The 19442-nt window shown below is 36.3% G+C and overlaps 1 protein-coding gene across 1 annotated transcript in view; it reads left to right on the top strand.

The window, feature by feature from the left end:
• Positions 1-19442, top strand: part of LOC150087884 (uncharacterized) — a 295573-nt gene that overhangs the window by 26816 nt on the left and 249315 nt on the right. Inside the window, exon 8 of the mRNA XM_090369951.1 lies at positions 3912-4040. Coding sequence (XP_090226077.1) covers positions 3912-4040 — 129 coding nt within the window. The remainder of the gene's footprint in view (positions 1-3911; positions 4041-19442) is intronic.

Below are 19442 nucleotides of genomic sequence, written 5' to 3'. Positions count from 1 at the left end.
TAATTTCAAAATTTCCCTGACTAACTCCCTTTTTTTTTTTTTTTTTTTGTTAATGAGAACATCTTTGTTCAGTCTAAAAGGATCAACAGTTTTTTATGTTCAGATTCTTACTCAAATATGATTTATAAGCAAAACATGTTCATTAAAGTATTTTCACTATTAAAATACTATGAAAACATATAACTGTCATAAAATGACAGGGAAAATACCATTAATAATAATAAAAAAAAATGTGGTGGTGAATTTGTTTGCTCCTTTTTGTATGCAGTCCTCATTAAGAGCTATTTAAGCTATGAGATCTGATTAAAAAATAGAATAATAGATGTTTTCGGGAGTGAAACTGTGCCTTTTCCAGTTGTGAAACCACATGAATAAAATTCTGAGAATATAAGAAGTATAGAAGTTAGAACTGTACGGTACACTATACTGCATAGATTTTGAAGTAAAAATAATTTATCAAATGGTAAAACCACTCCTAGAAACTCACTAGACTCCTGATTTCTTCACCATCAGGGGGATTTCTTGCCTTCCCTTTCCAACCATGTCTTCACAGTGTTGTCTCTAAGAACAGGTTGACATCCTTACACTACTCTAACAGGATTTGCTTTCCCATCTCACAGCCATCCTGGGCTATCCTCCTTGCTGTACAGAGTTTCAACCACAACAGGATGATGTAGTCTCACTTCCCATTACTACATGTCTGACTAGGATCTCCAACTTTAATAGCAGACAACTCTCCGATACAGAACAAGTCCACCAGGTCTCCAGTTTTTCCCAGCCCCCAGAAGGGACCTCACTCTTGAGATGTTGCTGCATTTGGGCATCTCCATCAGCGAACTCCAGCAACTGAAAACATCACACGACATTCTACAGGCCGTCAACTGGTTCTGCTACAAACCTAGGAACAAGTACCACTCAAGTATCTCTAACGGTAGAATTAAAGCTATGCTGTCCCTTAGAAGACACCACTCAATTCACATCAGCAAGGCAGATAAGGGAGGGAAGGTTGTCACTCTTAACAAAGGATTTAGATTTCCAGCCTCCTACCAGACACCAGCACCTATAAGAACTGAAGTCAGACCCTACAAAATTCATAGAGAAGATCAAGTCTATCTTGAAACCCCACCTTTAAGCATCTTAATCTGAACAGTTGACTGCTGGAACTGGCTTCCATCCATTGTTGTAGAAGTGGATAAATTCAAGGAATAAATGTTTGAATGAATTCAAGGAAAAACTAGACAAACTATAGGCTGGAATGGTTAGGTGAAATGTTTTTTTTTTTTTCCTGATGCTGTATAAGATTGCTTTCTTGCATCATATGCTGATATTAATACTAATTCAGAACCCCCTCCTCCATTATATTTGGCAGAGTAAAAGCTAATAGAGCTGATCTCCTTGTCCACCTTATCATTAGTGGAATGTACCACTTTGGGCAGGCTGTTACCAAATGGCTTGTCACCATCCTCTCAACCCCCCCATCTCTCTCTCTCTTATTCTTAAGAATTCTTGGTTATTGTTAGATAGACAATAATACATGTCCCTACACCCCAATGCTTTGGCAAGCATCAGCATAGTGTCCATGTTTGCTAACATCCTACTTAACAATGCAAAACAAGCCTTTATCCCTGTCTTGACACCACCCACCCTATGCCCCTTTGAGTCTCATTGACCCCACAGCCAAAGAGACCTACCAAAAAGACTCTCCAATTTCAAGGAGTTTTTCCTCAAAACCAAGAGCCTTGGCATATGTAACCCCTTTCACCCTTGCTTGCAGACCTTGAATGAACTGCCATTTCCACCTTCACATACATGCTAAGCTATGGTCCAGGTTCATTGACAATGTGCTCCTGATCTAGAATTATGGTAACAACAACACTCTGACATTTCTTTTACTTTGGAACTAAAACAGCACAACATCTTATTTCTTGATTTCTTGACATGCTTGTGCTCATCCTCTTTCCATACTGGGGTTTACAGGAAACCACTGACACATTGTTCTGGATTTCTTTTCAGATTACCTCCCCCTTCCTCCCATTGTCAAGGCTGGTTTAATTAGGAGCCTAACCTTGGAGCTGTACCATCCAGGCTTCTAGAAACTCTTCACATTTCTGGATGTGCAAAATGTGAAATTCTTCACATTCCGCATATCCAGAATTACCTCTACCAGTACAGCATCTGGAGGTTCCAAAGATGCCAAGGCAACCAATTTTCCATGCCAGCCAACAAACCGAGCTCCATCCATTAACATTCTATCTCCTCTCATCCTACAGAGGTTACTGCATATTCAAAACAGACGACTCAGAGCTAATTAGCATAACTCAGCTTTCTTTGAAAGCTGCAGAAGTAATCACAGACTATGCAATACTGAGAAACATAATCACTGAGGGCATTTAGCTCTCTGCCAGATGCCCAACTTACACTGGCCCAACTTCCTTCTTCTGTGTTTGTTATATGTCATCATCAGGTTGTTCTCTGAAGGTAAATACATCCCATGCAGTTTTTTCCTAGTCTGTAACTCCTAGAAATCTGAAGGTTGTGGCACTTTGGCCTTAATGTACAGTAGTCTTATGAGCAATGATTTTAAAAGGAGGAGATATATTTATTTATTCTTTTTTTTTTTTTTTTTTTTTGTGTGTGTGTGTATGTGGCATCTCATGCATTTGGATTAAGAATAGGGTGTGTAGGGCATTACATCCTGGTTACACTCTCATTGGTCCACTGAATGAGCCTTCTGTGGGATGTTACATATTTAGCTATTTCACATTTTGATTCTTCCTTTATATTTTCATCATCCTTTCATATTTTTATTCTTCCTTTCATATTTTTATTCTTCCTTTCATATTTTCATTCTTCCTTAAAGCAGTACCATTTAGATTCAGAGAATTGTCTGAATTGTATTTGGGAAAAAGTTGACAGTTCTCCCTTGACAGATGAAATATTAGTAGACTTGTACCACCTTGGGCAGGCTATTGCCAAATGGCTTGTCCCCATCCATTCTGGTGCCATTCTCTTCAGTCTCCTCTCTCTCTCTCTTTCTCATTCTGAATCTTGGTATCTGCTAAACAGGCAATAATACATATCCTACACACCAACAATGCACACAAAGGGATTAATTTCAACTTATTTTTACTTTTTCATAAGCCTATAAAGCATATGCATCATATGTTTTATAAAGTTGTTTTATTTAGTTGTTTATATGCTTTATAAAATTTAATACTTTTTATTTCTGCCCATCATAATACTCTTGGCGCCTCCGTAGCCAGGTGGGAAGGAGCAACAGTGCGTAGCACACGCTTCTTGATTAGACCGGGGTTCGAGGCCGTCACCACAAAATACGGAGGATGCGGAAAGGTCAGGGAATGACCACCGCATATTCTCGGAGCAATATGGCCTTAGTTGCTAATGCTCCTAAAAACCAAAAACAACAACAACATAATACTCTTTCTATACGTACCATTTTTACTTATTTAATTAAATTCATTTTGAGTTAGCCATAAAATTTGACTTATTGCTTTACTTCTGGATAACAATTCAGAATAATTAAGAACGGCATTCTTTTATATATGAAACCTCGTACTTACTCATCTGCAGTAAGTAAGTACAAGTTGAGTCGCAGTCCCCCCCACCTAGTATAAGAACATCTGATTTAGAAAGCTTGAAAGTTATTCTACAACTAATTCCCTGGTCTGAGTAAGGAAGAAGGTGAAATCATTGAAGTAAAAACAGTCTTATATTTTATTTGAAATATGTCTTTGTTGATGATTCACCCTTCCCTGACACCATAAAATTGTTTTGAAAAAAAAATCTTGTATAGTATATTGCCAAGTGAATTAAACTTCTCTTTAACTGTTATTCATAGTTTTTATAATGTTAACCTAACCTATAGTAACATTTTTATTGTTATATTTTAGTCTGTTGGAGTCCTAAAGGCAAACAGCTAGTTGTGGGAAAGAAAGACGGTTCTTTTACACAATATAAACCTACTCTTGAAGAAGTGAAAACCATTATGCCTCCAAAATCTTTAGGGAATTCTGTATCAGGTAAATATATCATGGGTTTGAAGATAGATATAGTATTCATGCATCAGTGTGATTGAGTGTATAAATGTATGATGGTCATGGGCTGAATGTTTGTTAATTTCTTGAGGTTATCATGATTTTAGAAAAGTGTAAGCTCTTCTTTCAATGATGTAGTAAGTGATTTAAATAGTCCCACATAGCTCTTGTAAACTGTCACCTTATTGTTCATAAAATTTATGTTGAGAGAATGCTTATAAGTATGGTGTTTATCTAGTGGCTATATTAAATTTTCATAGCATGAAAATACCTATTATTTGGTGGTTTTGCAGTTGGAAGTTTTATGAAATAAATTGGACAAATTCCATGGAAAATTTGGTGAAACTCAAGCAGTCGTTTAGATCTTGTTTGACATAAAGGTCTTCTAAATAAGCTCCCATTTTATGGCCTGCTGATTATTTTTTGCAATTGGGTTTCCAGTTTTTCCTGTGACCATTGCTGCAGGTGATGGTAGACAGCATTATGTGTAACTTTTCCAATAATGCTAGTATTTCTCAAGGTTCAGTTTCTCTTCCACTTTTCCTCTTGTATATTAATGACCTTCTTCCACTGACTGGAAATCCTATCGAGTTTTGCTGATGTATCACCCTACATTCCAGTTTGAGAAACCTTGCTCTGCACAAATAGCCTCAACTTCTCAAATCTGCATTTCCAATTCCTTAAATGTTGATCTTCACATAATTTTCCACTGGGACAAAAAAACTAAACCTCAGTCCTTCTAAACTCAGTTCTGTCTTATTTTTCACAGAAAAGAGTTTACTGCTCCTTTACTCATCTTCTTTTTGTTTTTTTTTTTTTTTTGGTAGTTGTTGGCGCATCGGCTTCTGTGGCCATAATGCACCTCCCAAGGTTTTTGCAGTACTTTGATCCAAGCCCGAGGCGGGATTCGAACCCACGACCTTTGGGTTGCCAGGCAGGCACTTTACCCACCCGGCTAGCCCGGTCAGCTACTCATCTTCAGTGGTACTCAGATTTCTAGGCAAATTCATATAACTCTATTACTGAATTACCCTGACTTCTGATCTCTCTTGGAATAAGCACATCACAAATATTGTATTTTCTGCATCAGAAAAACTGTGTTTTTCTTTTGCTCTTGAAGTTACTTTTCTTCTAAACAACTGCTCTGTACAAATCTTAAATCTACCATATCATGGAATATTGCTTCCATATCTGAGGTGGTGCACCCAAAACCTTTTTCAACCTTCTTGACTCTATTCAAAAGAGGACAGTTAGGTTAAAGTCTCTCCACTTCCTGTCTCATAGACTTTCAGTTTCTGATACATGCCTTTTCTATAGATACTTCTTTGGGCACTGTTCTGGATTGGTATCTATAATTTCTGCACTCTCTTCCAAGCTAGTCTGAACCTATTCTGCAACCATTCAGCATCATTTCGCTGCCCAACTTCAAACTCAGAGAAGAAACTTTTTGTCTTCTTCATTTATCCCTTCTATCTCTGTTTTCTGGAACAACCTTCCTTCACATGTATTTTCCAAAAATTGCAAAGTGCAGAAATTCAAATCTAATGTGAACAAGTATCTTCTGTCTTGCAAGTACTCATGCATAGTACTAAGTACTATAGGTTCTAATACCTTTTATATAAAAAAAAAATTAAATGGAGAGACATTTAGGATAATACTGATGATCTGAAAATAGTATAGTAGTAAAAGTTTGGTTTAATTCTGTTCATTGAATTATAATGGGTCAATGTTTTTGTGGTTGAAACTATCCCTTCTTCATTGAATTTTGGGTTTGTTTCTTATATAAATATATACTGATTAATTCAGTTAATATATATATGATAATCCAGACAGACTATTGTGGTGGGCTAGGACCTATTGAAGGTTCAGCTGTATTCTTCTGTGGTGCAATGGTACACATGCTAAGCATCCCTTCTGTTTTGGGGGGATTCTCTGTGCTTCTCTCACCTTCATATTTCGGGACATTTTTAAAATATTAAATGGAGTGGATGAATAAACCTTTCTTTGATATTATCCTGCATATTGTGCTTGATACAGAGTGCCTCTAATTCCTTCCCATTATAGAATTTGTGGGTGTGTTTCCTGCATGCTTTGTGTAGGCTGGTTGATCCTTTAGCTACAGATTACTATAGGAAACAAGTTCAGATGATCCATAAAGTGCTGCTATTTCTCCTTTCAGTCAATAGCTAGTTTCCTCTGATATTGAAAGCATATGGTATCATATTAGATGGGTCAGTGTTTTTGTGGTTGAAGCTATCCCTTCTTATCCTATCCTTTCTTATCTGGTCTAGTTCATTCCTGCTATAATTGTTCGTATATTAGCTCATTGCATTGTTGAAATTTCCTGACATCAGCCTCCTTCCATTTTTGTTGTTTAGATATTTGTTGGCATATTTGTTGAGTCTGTTTTCAATAGTTATAGTTTCTTCAAATGTGATAAGATGACCAAACAAATCTTTTTCCCCAAAAAAATACAGTAGAGAGACAAAAGTATAGGGATGCAGGCGGATTGATAGGTAAAATGCAGGCATTTTACACCACACACTCAAAGTGTTGTTGATGATTTATCTTTCTGCAGATGGACATATTCAGTAAAGCATAGTGGTAGTCCTTTATGTACCAAAGCTTCAGTTGCTGCCGAGAAAAGGACACTATCGAATGTGTTCTGCAAATTGATGGTGGCAAGATGTAGAAGTCTTAGTTCTTTTCTTGCTGTATTAATCAGGGAGGATAGCAAATATATATTTTCACAACATCCGTTTGCTGTGGTAAATGCTCTTTATTGAAAGTGAAAAGGGAAGCATTGCATAATCCTCTTACTCAGTATTTTATGGTAGGTCCTTTAGATGACAAATGAGACTGTGATGGGTCTAAAGTCACTTAGAAGAATAGAGTTCTTCTTCTTGGGTATCAGAATTGTGTAGGCCTTGAAGAGAGAAGCAGGAATTTGATCACTCCACAGAAAAATATGCAGCAAATTAATCAGAATCTTAGATAGGTTATATCTGATTTTTTGGGGTGAAATTTCATTTGGGCCTGGACTACTAGAGAATACAGGAAATGCAGACTTAAGATCTAAAAGGGGGTGGGTGGAGAAGACAGATCAATACTGCCTTGAAAGACATCAGTCCAATATGTAATGAAGTCTTTAAAGTCCAAATTCGGTGAAGCAAAATCTTCATCTAGGATGACGAGTGCACCACTTTCTTTATATAAGATACGATACAGACTCCAGGTGATAGCATATTCTTTCTTCCAACGTGAACATCGACACTATGACTGGTTGCACAAAGGATTCTGCCTTGACCTCTGCGGTAACTGAATCACGGCATCTGATTCCATCAGCATTATCCACACAACAGTCTAATTCATCAAAGTCCAAGCTGTTATGAAGAGCATCCACTAGGAGATCCTTCGGCATCTGATGATTAAATGCAGAATCTGTGGGTTCACTAAGGGACTTAACAATAGAGTCATATAGTTGCTTCTTGAAGAGACTGTGGAGGTCCATTGAAAGCATCACCCTCCACAATAGGGGCAGTGACACTACAACTATCCTCAGAGGTAGAAACAGCTGTTTGTCCTGGAGTCCAGAAGTTGCTGAAATAGTGAGATATAAGAGGGCAGTTTCCACCTGCTGTTTATGGGCTCGACCATCCGGTGTAGGAATTTAAGCTGCAGGCATTGGTTGATGTTTGGAATCTGCCTCAGGCAGAGGTTGACCTTTTCAGGACCATCTGGCTCTAACCTTGACAGTATTAATATGTGTGTTCGCTTCAATCAAATGGGCACGTTTGATGTGGACTCTAAGTCCAGTTTTGGTGGAAAACGCTCTATGATACTGCTGGCAAACCGAGTGACAAAGGTGCATATCATCAGCCCCACAAGAGGATGTCTGATTCAGCCACGGAGGTATAGGATGGACCTGAGCAAGAGATTTAGGGTTCACCTCTTTTAGTTAGCATTAAAGAATGCAGTTACTTGTTAAGAGAATAATGTAGTGAGTGTGGTAACAGTGAAATGATCGTGATATGAGATGCCAGTATCTTTTCTATATTATCAGTCCACATGAAGTGAACAGCTGTTGTAAGCTATATACTTCAGAATAGCCAGAGACAAGAATCTCTATCCAAAGTTATTTTATTTTACCCTTCATTTATAAGATATCTCACTAGGATTAATAACTTACATGTGGTATTTTATAAAATATAAACTTTCACTTTATAAAGTGAAAACTTCATTCCAGGATCTGGTAAAATAAGGAAAGCTATGATTCTATTAGCAAATTTATAAAAGAAACTGGTCACAGATTATGAGAGGCCGATAAGTTCTGCCTATCTGTTTTTTTAATGATTCTGTTAATGAGATATGTGGAATATCTGTCGATCCTGTTTGGGTCATTTTATGAGGACATTATCAACATATTTGGCCCATGAACTATGTTTTGAGGGGGAGGTAGGTTTATGGCAGCCTAAGAACCTAGTTTAAAACTAATGCTGAGAGTTTTGATTTCTAATTATATTTTGATTAATTGTAACAGACCTGCTGGTAATGTAAATAACTGTAGAAAAGGGAACATTATGGGCATGGGATTTTAGTTGAGAACAGCAAAGGAGTCAAAAGACTTTTGTGGCATTTTTACACAGCTAAGAAATTGCCAGTATCATAGTTGTTGTTGCTGTTATTTGTTTTTAGGAGCATTAGCAACTAAAGCCATATTGCTCCGGGGATATGCGGTGGTCATTCCCTGACCTTTCCGCATCCTCCATATTTGGTGGTCATGGACTCGAACCCCGGTCTAATCAAGAAGCATGTGCTATGCACTGCTGCTCCTGCCCACCTGGCTACGGAGGCACCCCAGTATCATAGACAAGTACTTAAATGGTGTGATAGAAAGTGGCTAGAAACACAGGGCTTGGCATAATCAACAGAGATAAAATTTATTCATATGCTCAGCATATTAAGAAATCATCTTGAAACATGACAAATGATGGAATAATTATTTATGATTCTTTATTCTGAATCACTGTGATTTCGGATTTATTTTTGATATAATTCTGATTCCATAATTCATTATAGAATCAGAATTCTGTGAATAGTCACACCGTATAAAAATATATTGTTAATTTGCTTTCTCCTTGTGGTTTATTTGCCTGCATAGCTTTATAGAAGTATAGTAACACTTTACTAGCAGATGGCTTGGAATTCTTTGACTGAAGTGAGTTGCTATTTTGCAACTATACTTGCCTTCTGTGTACCTACAACTGAACACAAATCACTATACATTTTGAGAAGAATTTCCTTTCTACCCAACCATTTAAGATGTATAGAACATGTCTCAACTTTCTATTGTTCCAGTTAGTGTCAAATACCCAAAAATGCTTCATGCACATAGTTTCAAAAGCACATCTGTTCCTGAAAAATCTCTCTGCAGAACTAAACTTGATATTTCCTTAATCACCTCTTCATTGGCGACATCACAGTTTACTTGTATGATCTTTTTCATTGTTGTGGTATTTTCCAGTGTAATAATGATTCACTGGTCCAGGTCACAGACCTCCGTAGCCAGGTGGACAGGAGCAGTAGTGCACACGCTTCTTAATTAGACCGGGGTTCGAGCCTGTGACCAACAAATACGGAGGATGTGGAAAGGTAAGGGAATGACCACCGCATATCCCCAGAGCAATATAGCCTTAGTTGCTAATGCTCCTAATATGGCCTTAGTTGCTAATGCTCCTAATATGGCCTTAGTTGCTAATGCTCCAAATAACAACAACAGCCAAGTCACAGAGAATTTTCCAGGCTTCACCATACTGAACTGATTCTTGAGATACAAATTAGAGATTATATGTTAGTCTTTGAATGATTGCAATGCAGGCATCATCTTGTACACTGTTTAATGATGACAGTGGTATTATTATCATTATCTCTCTATACATTAAAAAAATTTTCCTTCTAGTGATATTTATTTGAGCTAATGGGAGAAGAGGGTGGGGAAGTTGCATCACTACAAACGTGCAGATAAATAATTACATTGTTGTCTTTCATTGACTGTCTCCATAACATTCACCAACCTCGTGCACATGCTTCACTGGCTCATACATGACCATGCCCAGCATCATTTGATGTTCCATTATAATTTACCCAATTTAGTTTGTATATGTGTAAATAGTTTAGTATTTTGTATAGTTTGTAAATATTTTAGCTAAATATTTTAGTCATGCTCTTTTGGATGCAACAATATTCCTCATGCATTATGGAACCCAAAGCAAAAGGCCTTTTCCTAAGTTACCTATGTAAGTGCAGGTAAATAATTACATAGTGATATTTATTCCACCTTGAGAATGCCGTGTGATGGGATAGCCAATGGGAGAAGAGGGATGTGGGGTCACGTGGTACAAGTGGACGGGGTAATTACATAGGTCATTTCCTGATTAGATGGTGCCTCCGTAGCCAGGTGGGCAGGAGCAGCAGTGCGTAGCACATGCTTCTTGATTAGACCGGGGTTCGAGCCCGTGTGCTACCAAATACGGAGGATGCGGAAAGGTCAGGGAATGACCACCGCATATCCCCGGAGCAACATGGCCTTAGTTGCTAATGCTCCTAAAAACCAAATAACAACATCCTGATTAGATATTGATCAGTGCATTTCAACAGGTGTGTCTTTTACATAGAAAAGGTTTGACTTACTCCATCATACCAATACATTTTACATAGAAAAGCATGTGCAGGGGTTGGCGAGCAAAGCAAGCTGGGGATGAATCCCCCTAGTCATTATTATTAATTTGAATTTATGAGGGAATGTGAAAATGTCACGAGTTAAGACTGTGGGTGTGTCTGAAATTTAACCCGGGCATGATAGAAAGGCATGTATGTCCCAGGCATTATCAGTAAGCTCCAGTCTGGGGAGATTATAGTATAGGGCTAATTGTGAAAGCATGGGGTACATTTTTTCATCATGGCATGCACTTGTTAAGAGAAGGAACTGATTACCTCAGGACAGGATACACTTGAATAGAAAATGTGCAAGGATACTTGCTGAGGCTATCGAGAAAGAGTTAGATGTTTAGGAACATTCAGCTTGGGGAGCTGCAATAATGACAGTTAAAAACAGAGCTAGATTATGTTCATGCACTGTTTCAAGGAGGAGGAGGAGGAAGTGATCTTATAACTTGTGGGAAATTAATGAGAAATTACTAAATGGTTATTGAAATGGTGCTAAAACTAACCCATTATTGAACTGTAAAATTTCTGAAGAAAGTGCTGTAGTAAGCAACTACATGGTATAATTTAGTCATAAAACAACAGACTACCACATATTTGCATACTAATGGTTTGGGGTGTAGTTAAAAAATTATGAATTTGAGATACTGGTTAAGTGAAGATGTATGGAATAACAGTGAAAAACGAACATATATAGAATAACAGAAACACAGTGCAGGAAGGTTAGACAGAAGGTTATGCTTTTATTTTGCCAAGCGTATAGAATCAAGATGAGCACATCCAGCAAATAGCTTTATTGTCAGTCCAGTGTGATATGTGCATCATTGTGAAAACAAAAATGAGAGTAGGAGTGTGTTATAAACCAAATAACTGTAATGGGTAAAATGAACATTTTTTTATAGATAACTAGTAGGCCAAAAAATCAATATTGTTTTATTATGAGGATTTTAATTTTCCAGTTATTGACCAGAACTTGCAAGTCGATCATTCATATAGTAGTAAAACTGTTTTCTATATTAGCATATTATAGATATTTATAGAGGGGAAAAAAAAATTCAATCTTGATATCAAGGATTTATCAGGTATTGAAAATCTTCAAATAAAGGAACTGCTGGCATGCCATGATCATATTGTATTAACACTTTGCAGTCCAGCAATATTTTTACTGTCTTCCCTACACAGTCCAGCTCTGTCAATCAAAAAAATGGCTAGTTGAAATTTGATGCTCAAAAATTATTTATTTTTGGATTAATATGAGCTAATATATAAAACAGCATGGCAAAACAGCTTAAAAGCTCTAATGCAGGATTTCTTCATGGAAGAAAATATTCACAAAATTTTCATTCGGATAATTGACAATGGTTTTTACGTAGAGATATCTACTTTGAATTCCTTTTTTGTCCATTTGTTAGTACGCAAAGATGCAACGTCCAAAATATATCTGCAGAAATCTCTTTTTGCTAAATACGCTCTTGAGGAATTCAATTCTATCAGTCCACTCTGGCGCCTCCGTAGCCAGGTGGGCAGGAGCAGCAGTGCGTAGCACACACTTCTTGATTAGACCGGGGTTCGAGCCCATGACCACCAAATACAGAGGATGCAGAAAGGTCAGGGAATGGCCACCGCCATATCCCCGGAGCAATATGGCCTTAGTTGCTGATGCTCCTAAAAACCAAATAACAAACAAACAACAACAATCCATTCTTCAGACTATTATTTCTTTATATCAATGTTTTTCATTTAGTCCCATATTGATAATAGCTCCAAAACCCTTTTAATTCATTTAGTGAAATCTAAACCCAGTCATACCATATGGAACAGTTGGAAACGATCTTATTTGTAAGAGTTTCCTTCCCCCCAGTTCCTTACTTTTGCCATCAGAAAGACTATTACAGTGGACCCCCACTTTACGATGGGTTCACTATATGATCAAATCACCTTACGATGGACTCTCCATAATAAAATACCTTTCACTATACGATATGTAGTAAGCATGGGACATTGTCATCACGTTTGCAAATTGAATTTTAATCTATTTTAATTAATGAATTCTATTAAACGAAGTTTAAAAATAGTAATGAACAGAATGTTCTGAAAATTTATTTTTGTTTTTTATATGATTTCAGTTTGATAGTATGAACTAGAGCTATAATGCTCAATACGTTCTATGTTGATATCAATATTTGTAAAAGAATAAGAGAAGTTTACCTCAATATGATATGTAGAACACTTCTGCATGATTACTCTCCAGAGATTAAAACTAAAACAATTTTAAAAAAAAAATCTAAAATCTTACATTACATTAAGAAATAATTAACAGTAATTAAAAATCAATTTTAACGCAATTAAAAATTAAGTAAAAAAATTAATTTAACGAAAAACATAAATGCAAAACGATTTTCCTTAATGAAACTGACAATTCTTTTCGACTGTATGTTGTGATCACAGGAATGAAAATTACCAAATAGGGGTGAGCATGGAACTTAAATAGGGATTATTTGTCTTCACGCATGCACGTAAAAGACCACAAGTCGGAGATTAGATATGGCCAGCAAACATTAACAGAATTCTCATATAATTTAATTTCGACGGCTTCTGCAATTAATAGTCTCTTATAATTACGAGACTATTAATTGCAGAAACTTATTGCTAAGTATTTTGGCCTTGCTAAACAAAAAAGTATGTTTTTCATTAATGTCATTAATGCTAATACTGACGCTGCTGAATGAGAAGCACAAACTGAGTCCGCGTGTTGATTAACATGAAAATTCATAGGAGACCGCGTAGAACCCTGATAAGACGAGTCGCAACCACCACAAGAAATGTTGTATACTAGGTCATTTATTTGTGTTGTGAACGAGGAAAGGACTGAGTGATTGTTCAGTATAGTGTGTAATTTCCGTATTGGCCTGGCTACAATTTTAAATTCGGTATCTTTAAAGAATCTGTTAAGTTGTTTTTGCCACTGTTCAACATATGGGACTGAAATAAAGTATTTTTTCATATTACCATTGTTGGTTGGTGTATTTTTTGTATTCTATCCTTAGCTTGTACCCTAATTCTGTCTATTGTAGCAAGTGGGTAACCCCTGTTTAAGAATCTGCTGGTTAATATTTGTATTTCTGAGCCCAAAGCAGATTCTGTCATTGAATATTTATAAGCATTCATAAATTGATTAAAGATAATCGATCTTTTGTAGGTGAAAGGATGATAGCTGTTATAATGTAGAAGCATACCAGTGTTTGTAGGTTTACGATAGATGTTAAATTGGATTTTATTTGCGCCCCAAGTAAGTGTGAAATTGAGAAAATTTAATGACTTAGTATCCGTATTCTCCCTCTCCAATAAATTTGGAGAATATACCTCCCATAGTATGATATGGAGTAGAAAAGGTGTCAAATGTATACGTTCAGTCGTTGAGAGGTAGATCTCCGATATTAGGCTGCTCAGGCTTAATCCCATTGGTAAACCAAAAATTTGTTTGTATACTTTGTCTCGAAAGGCGATATAGTTAACTTCAACTAAGAGTTTAATTAAATGAAAAATTTCCTTAATAGGAAGCTTCGTATAATAATTAATTGGTATTGAGTTATTATTTAACATATCCCAAAGAATATATAATGTGTATTCAACGTTTACATTCGTATTTAATGAGGTAACATTTAGTGAGAATAAATTATCATTACCACCAAGTCTACAGTCCTTAAGGTTATTAAATAGTGTATCATAGTTCTTAATCCCAAATTGTATTGCCTGTCTAAAGGGTTTTATAATGCTATATACATGTGTGGCCAAGGATGAAAATGCTGAGTTTCTGTAGGAAACAATAGGCCGAATAGGAAAGCCTGTCTTATGTAATTTTACCTGACCGAAAAGTGCAGGAATATTGTAACTTAATCCTTTCAATAAAAATGAAATCTTTTATTGATAGATTACACTTTTTTTTTAAGAGTAAAATCTGATTTCACTTTTATCGAAAGGATTAAATTACAATTTACCACCTCAAAAACTACCTAAAAAACAGTGCGTAATTGATATTGAATTTGGACTTTGTAATGTTCCACAAAATGATTTATTTATTCAACAAGTTAACCAGGTGGTGAATAACAAAAGAAACTTGACTGCTTAAATTTAATACACATGACAGTTCAGCTTTACGTGAACTTTGGGAAAATAAAGACATTATTCAGAGAGCTGACAAAGGAGATACAGTGGTAATACTCAATAAACCTGATTATATTAATAAGTTGTATCAGATACCTCCACTTATCTTGAAGTAGACCCGGTGCTATTTACCAATTTGGTCAATCAATACAATAAAATGTTAAACACGTATTGAAAAAACAACTACATTACTGTGGTTCAGTTAAAGGAATTGAAGGCCAGAACATACAATATTCCTGCACTTTTCGGTCAGGTAAAATTACATAAGACCAGCTTTCCTATTCAGCCTATTGTTTCCTACAGAAACTTGGTATTTTCATCCTTGGCCACACATGTATATAGCATTATAAAACCCTTTAGACAGGCTATACAATTTGGGATTAAAAACTACGATACACTATTTAATAACCTTAAGGACTGTAGACTTGGCGGTAATGATAATTTATTTTCACTAGATGTTACCTCGTTATATATGAATGTAAACGTTGAATACACATTAGATATTCTTTGGGATATGTTAAATAATAACTCGATACCGATTAATTATACGAAGCTTCCTATTAAGGAAATTTTTCACTTAATTAAACTCTTAGTTTAAGCCAACTTATATCACCTTTCGAGACAAAGTATACAAACAAATTTTTGGTTTAACAATGGGATTAAGCCTGAGCGGCCTAATATCGGAGATCTATCTCTCAACGATTGAATGTATACATTTGACGCCTTTTCTACCCCATATCACATAATATGGCAGGTATTTAGACGATGTTCTAGTCCTTACCGATAATAGCACTATCCAAGACATTTTACATTCATTTCATAATATTCATTCTAGATTCAAATTTACATTGGAGAGGGAGAATACGGATACTAAATCATTAAATTTTTTAAATTTCACGCTTACTCGGGACACGAATAAAATCCAATTTAACATCTATCGTAAATCTACCACCTTGGTATGCTTCTACAGTATAACAGCTATCACCCGTTCACCTACAAAAGATCGATTATCTTTAATCAGTTTCTCAATGCTTATAAATATTCAACAACAGAATCTGCTTTGTGCTCAGAAATACAAATATTAACCAGCTGATTCTTAAACAGGGGTTACCCACTTGCTACAATAGACAGAATTAGGGTACAAGCTAAGGAAAGAATACAAAAAAATATACCAACCAACGATAGTAATATCAAAAAATACTTTATTTCAGTTCGATATGTTGAATAGTGACACAAACAACGTAACAGATTCTTTAAAGATACTGAATTTAAAATTCTAGCCAGGCCAATATGGAAATTACACACTATACTGAACAATCGCTCAGTCCTTTCCTCGTTTGCAACACAAATAAATGATCTAGTACACAAAATTTCTTGCAGTGATTGCGACTCATCTTATCAGGGTTCTACGCGGTTTCCTCTGAATTTTTGTGTTAAAAAACACGTGGCCTCAGTTCGTGCTTCTTGTTCAGCAGCTTCAGAATTAGCCTTTCATGCCGTTAATGAAAATGATACTTTTTTGTTTAGCGAGACCAAAATACTTAAGTGTCCAACGTAATTATACGAGACTATTAATTGCAGAAAATGTTGAAATTAAATTACATGAGAATTCTGTTAATGTTCACCAGCCATATCTAATCTTTGACTCATAGTCCTTTACTCACATGCGCGAAGACAAATAATCCCTATTTAAGTTCCATGCTCACCCCTATTCGGTAATTTTCATTCCTGTGATCACGACGTATGGTCGAAAAGCATTGTCAGCTTCAGGAAGGAAAATCATTTTGCATTTTTTTTTTTTTTTAATTAATTTTTTACTTAATTTTTAATTGGAATAAAATTGATTTTTAATTGTGTTTATTTGATTTTTAATTATTTCTTACTGTAATGTAAGATTTTCGATTTTTTAAAAATTGTTTTCGTTTTAATCTCTGGAGAGTATCATACGGAAGTGTTCTACGTATCATATTGGGGTAACTTCTGTTATTCTTTTACAAATATGATTTCACTGAAGGGGAAACACATTTCACCATAATATGGTAAAAACCCACAGAATTCCAGTTATTAGTATTATCACAAATGCAATAAGATTGAGTTTACTACCCGTTTATAATAGATTGCGCTAACAGAAAAGCCCAATAAACTGGAAAGTGCAAATTGGACTTTTATTTTTTTTATTTTAGTGACCTCCAGAAATGTGCTTTAGAAAAATATCACAAATGCATTTAAAATTCATTCTTATAACAAAACATAGCAATAAACGGTGAAAGTGTAGCATTTTAATGATTTGAGCGGCTGATTCTACTAACCAGTGATCACTGGCGCCTACTTATTTCGCTCTACAATGGCTTACAATTGTCTCCGACTGGACGTGGTCCTTTGTCTCAGCCAATAGCAGCATTTGTAAACATGTTGGCATGTGTTTTGTTTTCGTATCCTTTAGTTCAAGTGATTTTTTTTGCTTACTTTCCATTACTGTACTGAATTCTTGAACGTACAACATTGCATAATATGGCCCCTAAAGAGCACAGTAAGAAGAAAATTTCAATTAAAATTAAACAAGAAATAGTAAAAAAACATGATGATGGTGCTAAAATTAGTTCATTGGTACACGAATATGGTTTTTCACAGTCAACCATTTCTGCCATAGTGAAACAAAAAGAAAACCTTAAAAGAGTTAAAGTAAGTGATGAATCTAACACAGTCCAAAAAGGCAGAGAACTGATTGTAGAAATGGAAAGGCTTTTGTTGCAGGCGCCTCCGTAGCCAGGTGGGAAGGAGCAGCAGTGCGTAGCACACGCTTCTTGATTAGACCGGGGTTCGAGCCCGTCACCACCAAATACGGAACATGCGGAAAGGTCAGGGAATGACCACCGCACCGGAGCAATATGGCCTTAGTTGCTAATGCTCCTAAAAACCAAATAACAACAACAACAACAGCTTTTGTTGCTGTGGATAAAGGAAAAACAAATGAAGGGTGATACTGTTCCTGGACAATACATTTGTGAACTTGCAAAGCAGATTTTTGAGGACTCAAAGACCAAAACACTTTCAGCTAGTGATACGCAATATGGGGACTTTAAAGCCAGCAAAGGTTGGTTTGACCGTTGAAAAGGGCTCGAAAGAAGGTAACCCTCCTCGTTGGGAAGGAGGGTTACCTTCCTCAACAAGTCTTTAATACAGACGAAACGGGCCTGTTTTGTAAAAGAATGCCTAGGCGAACATACATCACAAAAGAAGAGGCCTCATTGCCTGGTCATAAGCCTATGAAGGATAGGCTTACTCTGCTATTGGGGTCCAATGCCTGTGGTGATTTTAAACTTAAACCAATGTTGGTTTATCACTCAGAAACTCCCAGAGTGTTTAAACAGCAAAAGGTCATCAAAAGCAGGTTGGTTGTCTTCTGGCGGTGTAACAAGAAAGCCTATGTGACAAGACACCTCTTCAGTGAATGGTATTTGAAGTGTTTTGTCCTTCGGTCAAAACACTTCAAAAAAGTGTTACTTAGAAAAAAACAAACTTCCTTTAAAGGTACTGTTAATTTTGGATAATGCTCCAGGTCATGATCCCCAACTTGTCCGATCTCTGGATGAGCAATTTAACTTCGTTATTGTCAAATTTCTCCCACCCAATACCACCCCTGTGCTTCAGCCGATGGATCAGCAAGTGATTACCAACTTTAAAAAAATTTACACAAAGAAGATACTTGCGAAGTGCTTTGAAGGGACTTCAGGGAACAAAGCCATCACCTTAAAGGAATTCTGGAAGATCAGGTTTAACATCTTAGACTATGTACAAATGATTGTCAGTTCTTGGAATGCAGTTTCAGCTCGGTGCCTCAATGCAGCCTGGAAGAACTTATGGCCTTCAGTCATCCATGATTTTGAAGGATTTGAAGCTGAAGGTGTTCTAGAGCAGGAAATTATTACTCTTAATGAGTCCTTGGCTCTAGAGATTAATGCGACAGATGTGGAGGGGTTAATTGCGGACCACGGAAGGGAGTTGACAACAGAGGAGCTCCAGGAATTAGAGCAGATGGGCAAGCATGACAGTGGAGATGAGGAGTACTAGGAGGATGACTGTGTAGCAGCAACAACAACTCAAGAAATTGAAGACATGTTTGCTGCATGGGATATTGTGAAGAGGACAGTAAGAAAAAACCCAGATATTGAAACTACTGAATTGATGACCTGCAAATTTGAAGATCAGGTGTTAAGTTATTTCAAGAACCTTCAGAGAAAGCGCCAAAAGCAAACCACTTTGGACAGTTTTTATACCATAAGTAGCAAGAGGCAGAGATTGGAAAGAACACCAGATCCTGAAAGTTGTTCTGATATCTTGATGGTAAAAGATTATCTTTCAGCTCCATCACCCCACCACCATTGACACAGCTTTTCCAATGTAAGTTAAATGAAAATTATGATTTTTGTTTTTTTAATGTTTATAATTATTAATTATCATTTTAAGCAACATTTGGGGGGGGGGATAAGTAAAAATGTG

This window comes from Mastigoproctus giganteus, chromosome 3 (assembly GCF_048544385.1).
Source record: "Mastigoproctus giganteus isolate SK-2022 chromosome 3, ASM4854438v1, whole genome shotgun sequence".
Taxonomy (NCBI): Eukaryota; Metazoa; Arthropoda; class Arachnida; order Uropygi; family Thelyphonidae; genus Mastigoproctus; species Mastigoproctus giganteus.
Note: the sequence above shows the minus strand (reverse complement) of the source record. Positions and strands in the feature narration are given on the sequence as shown.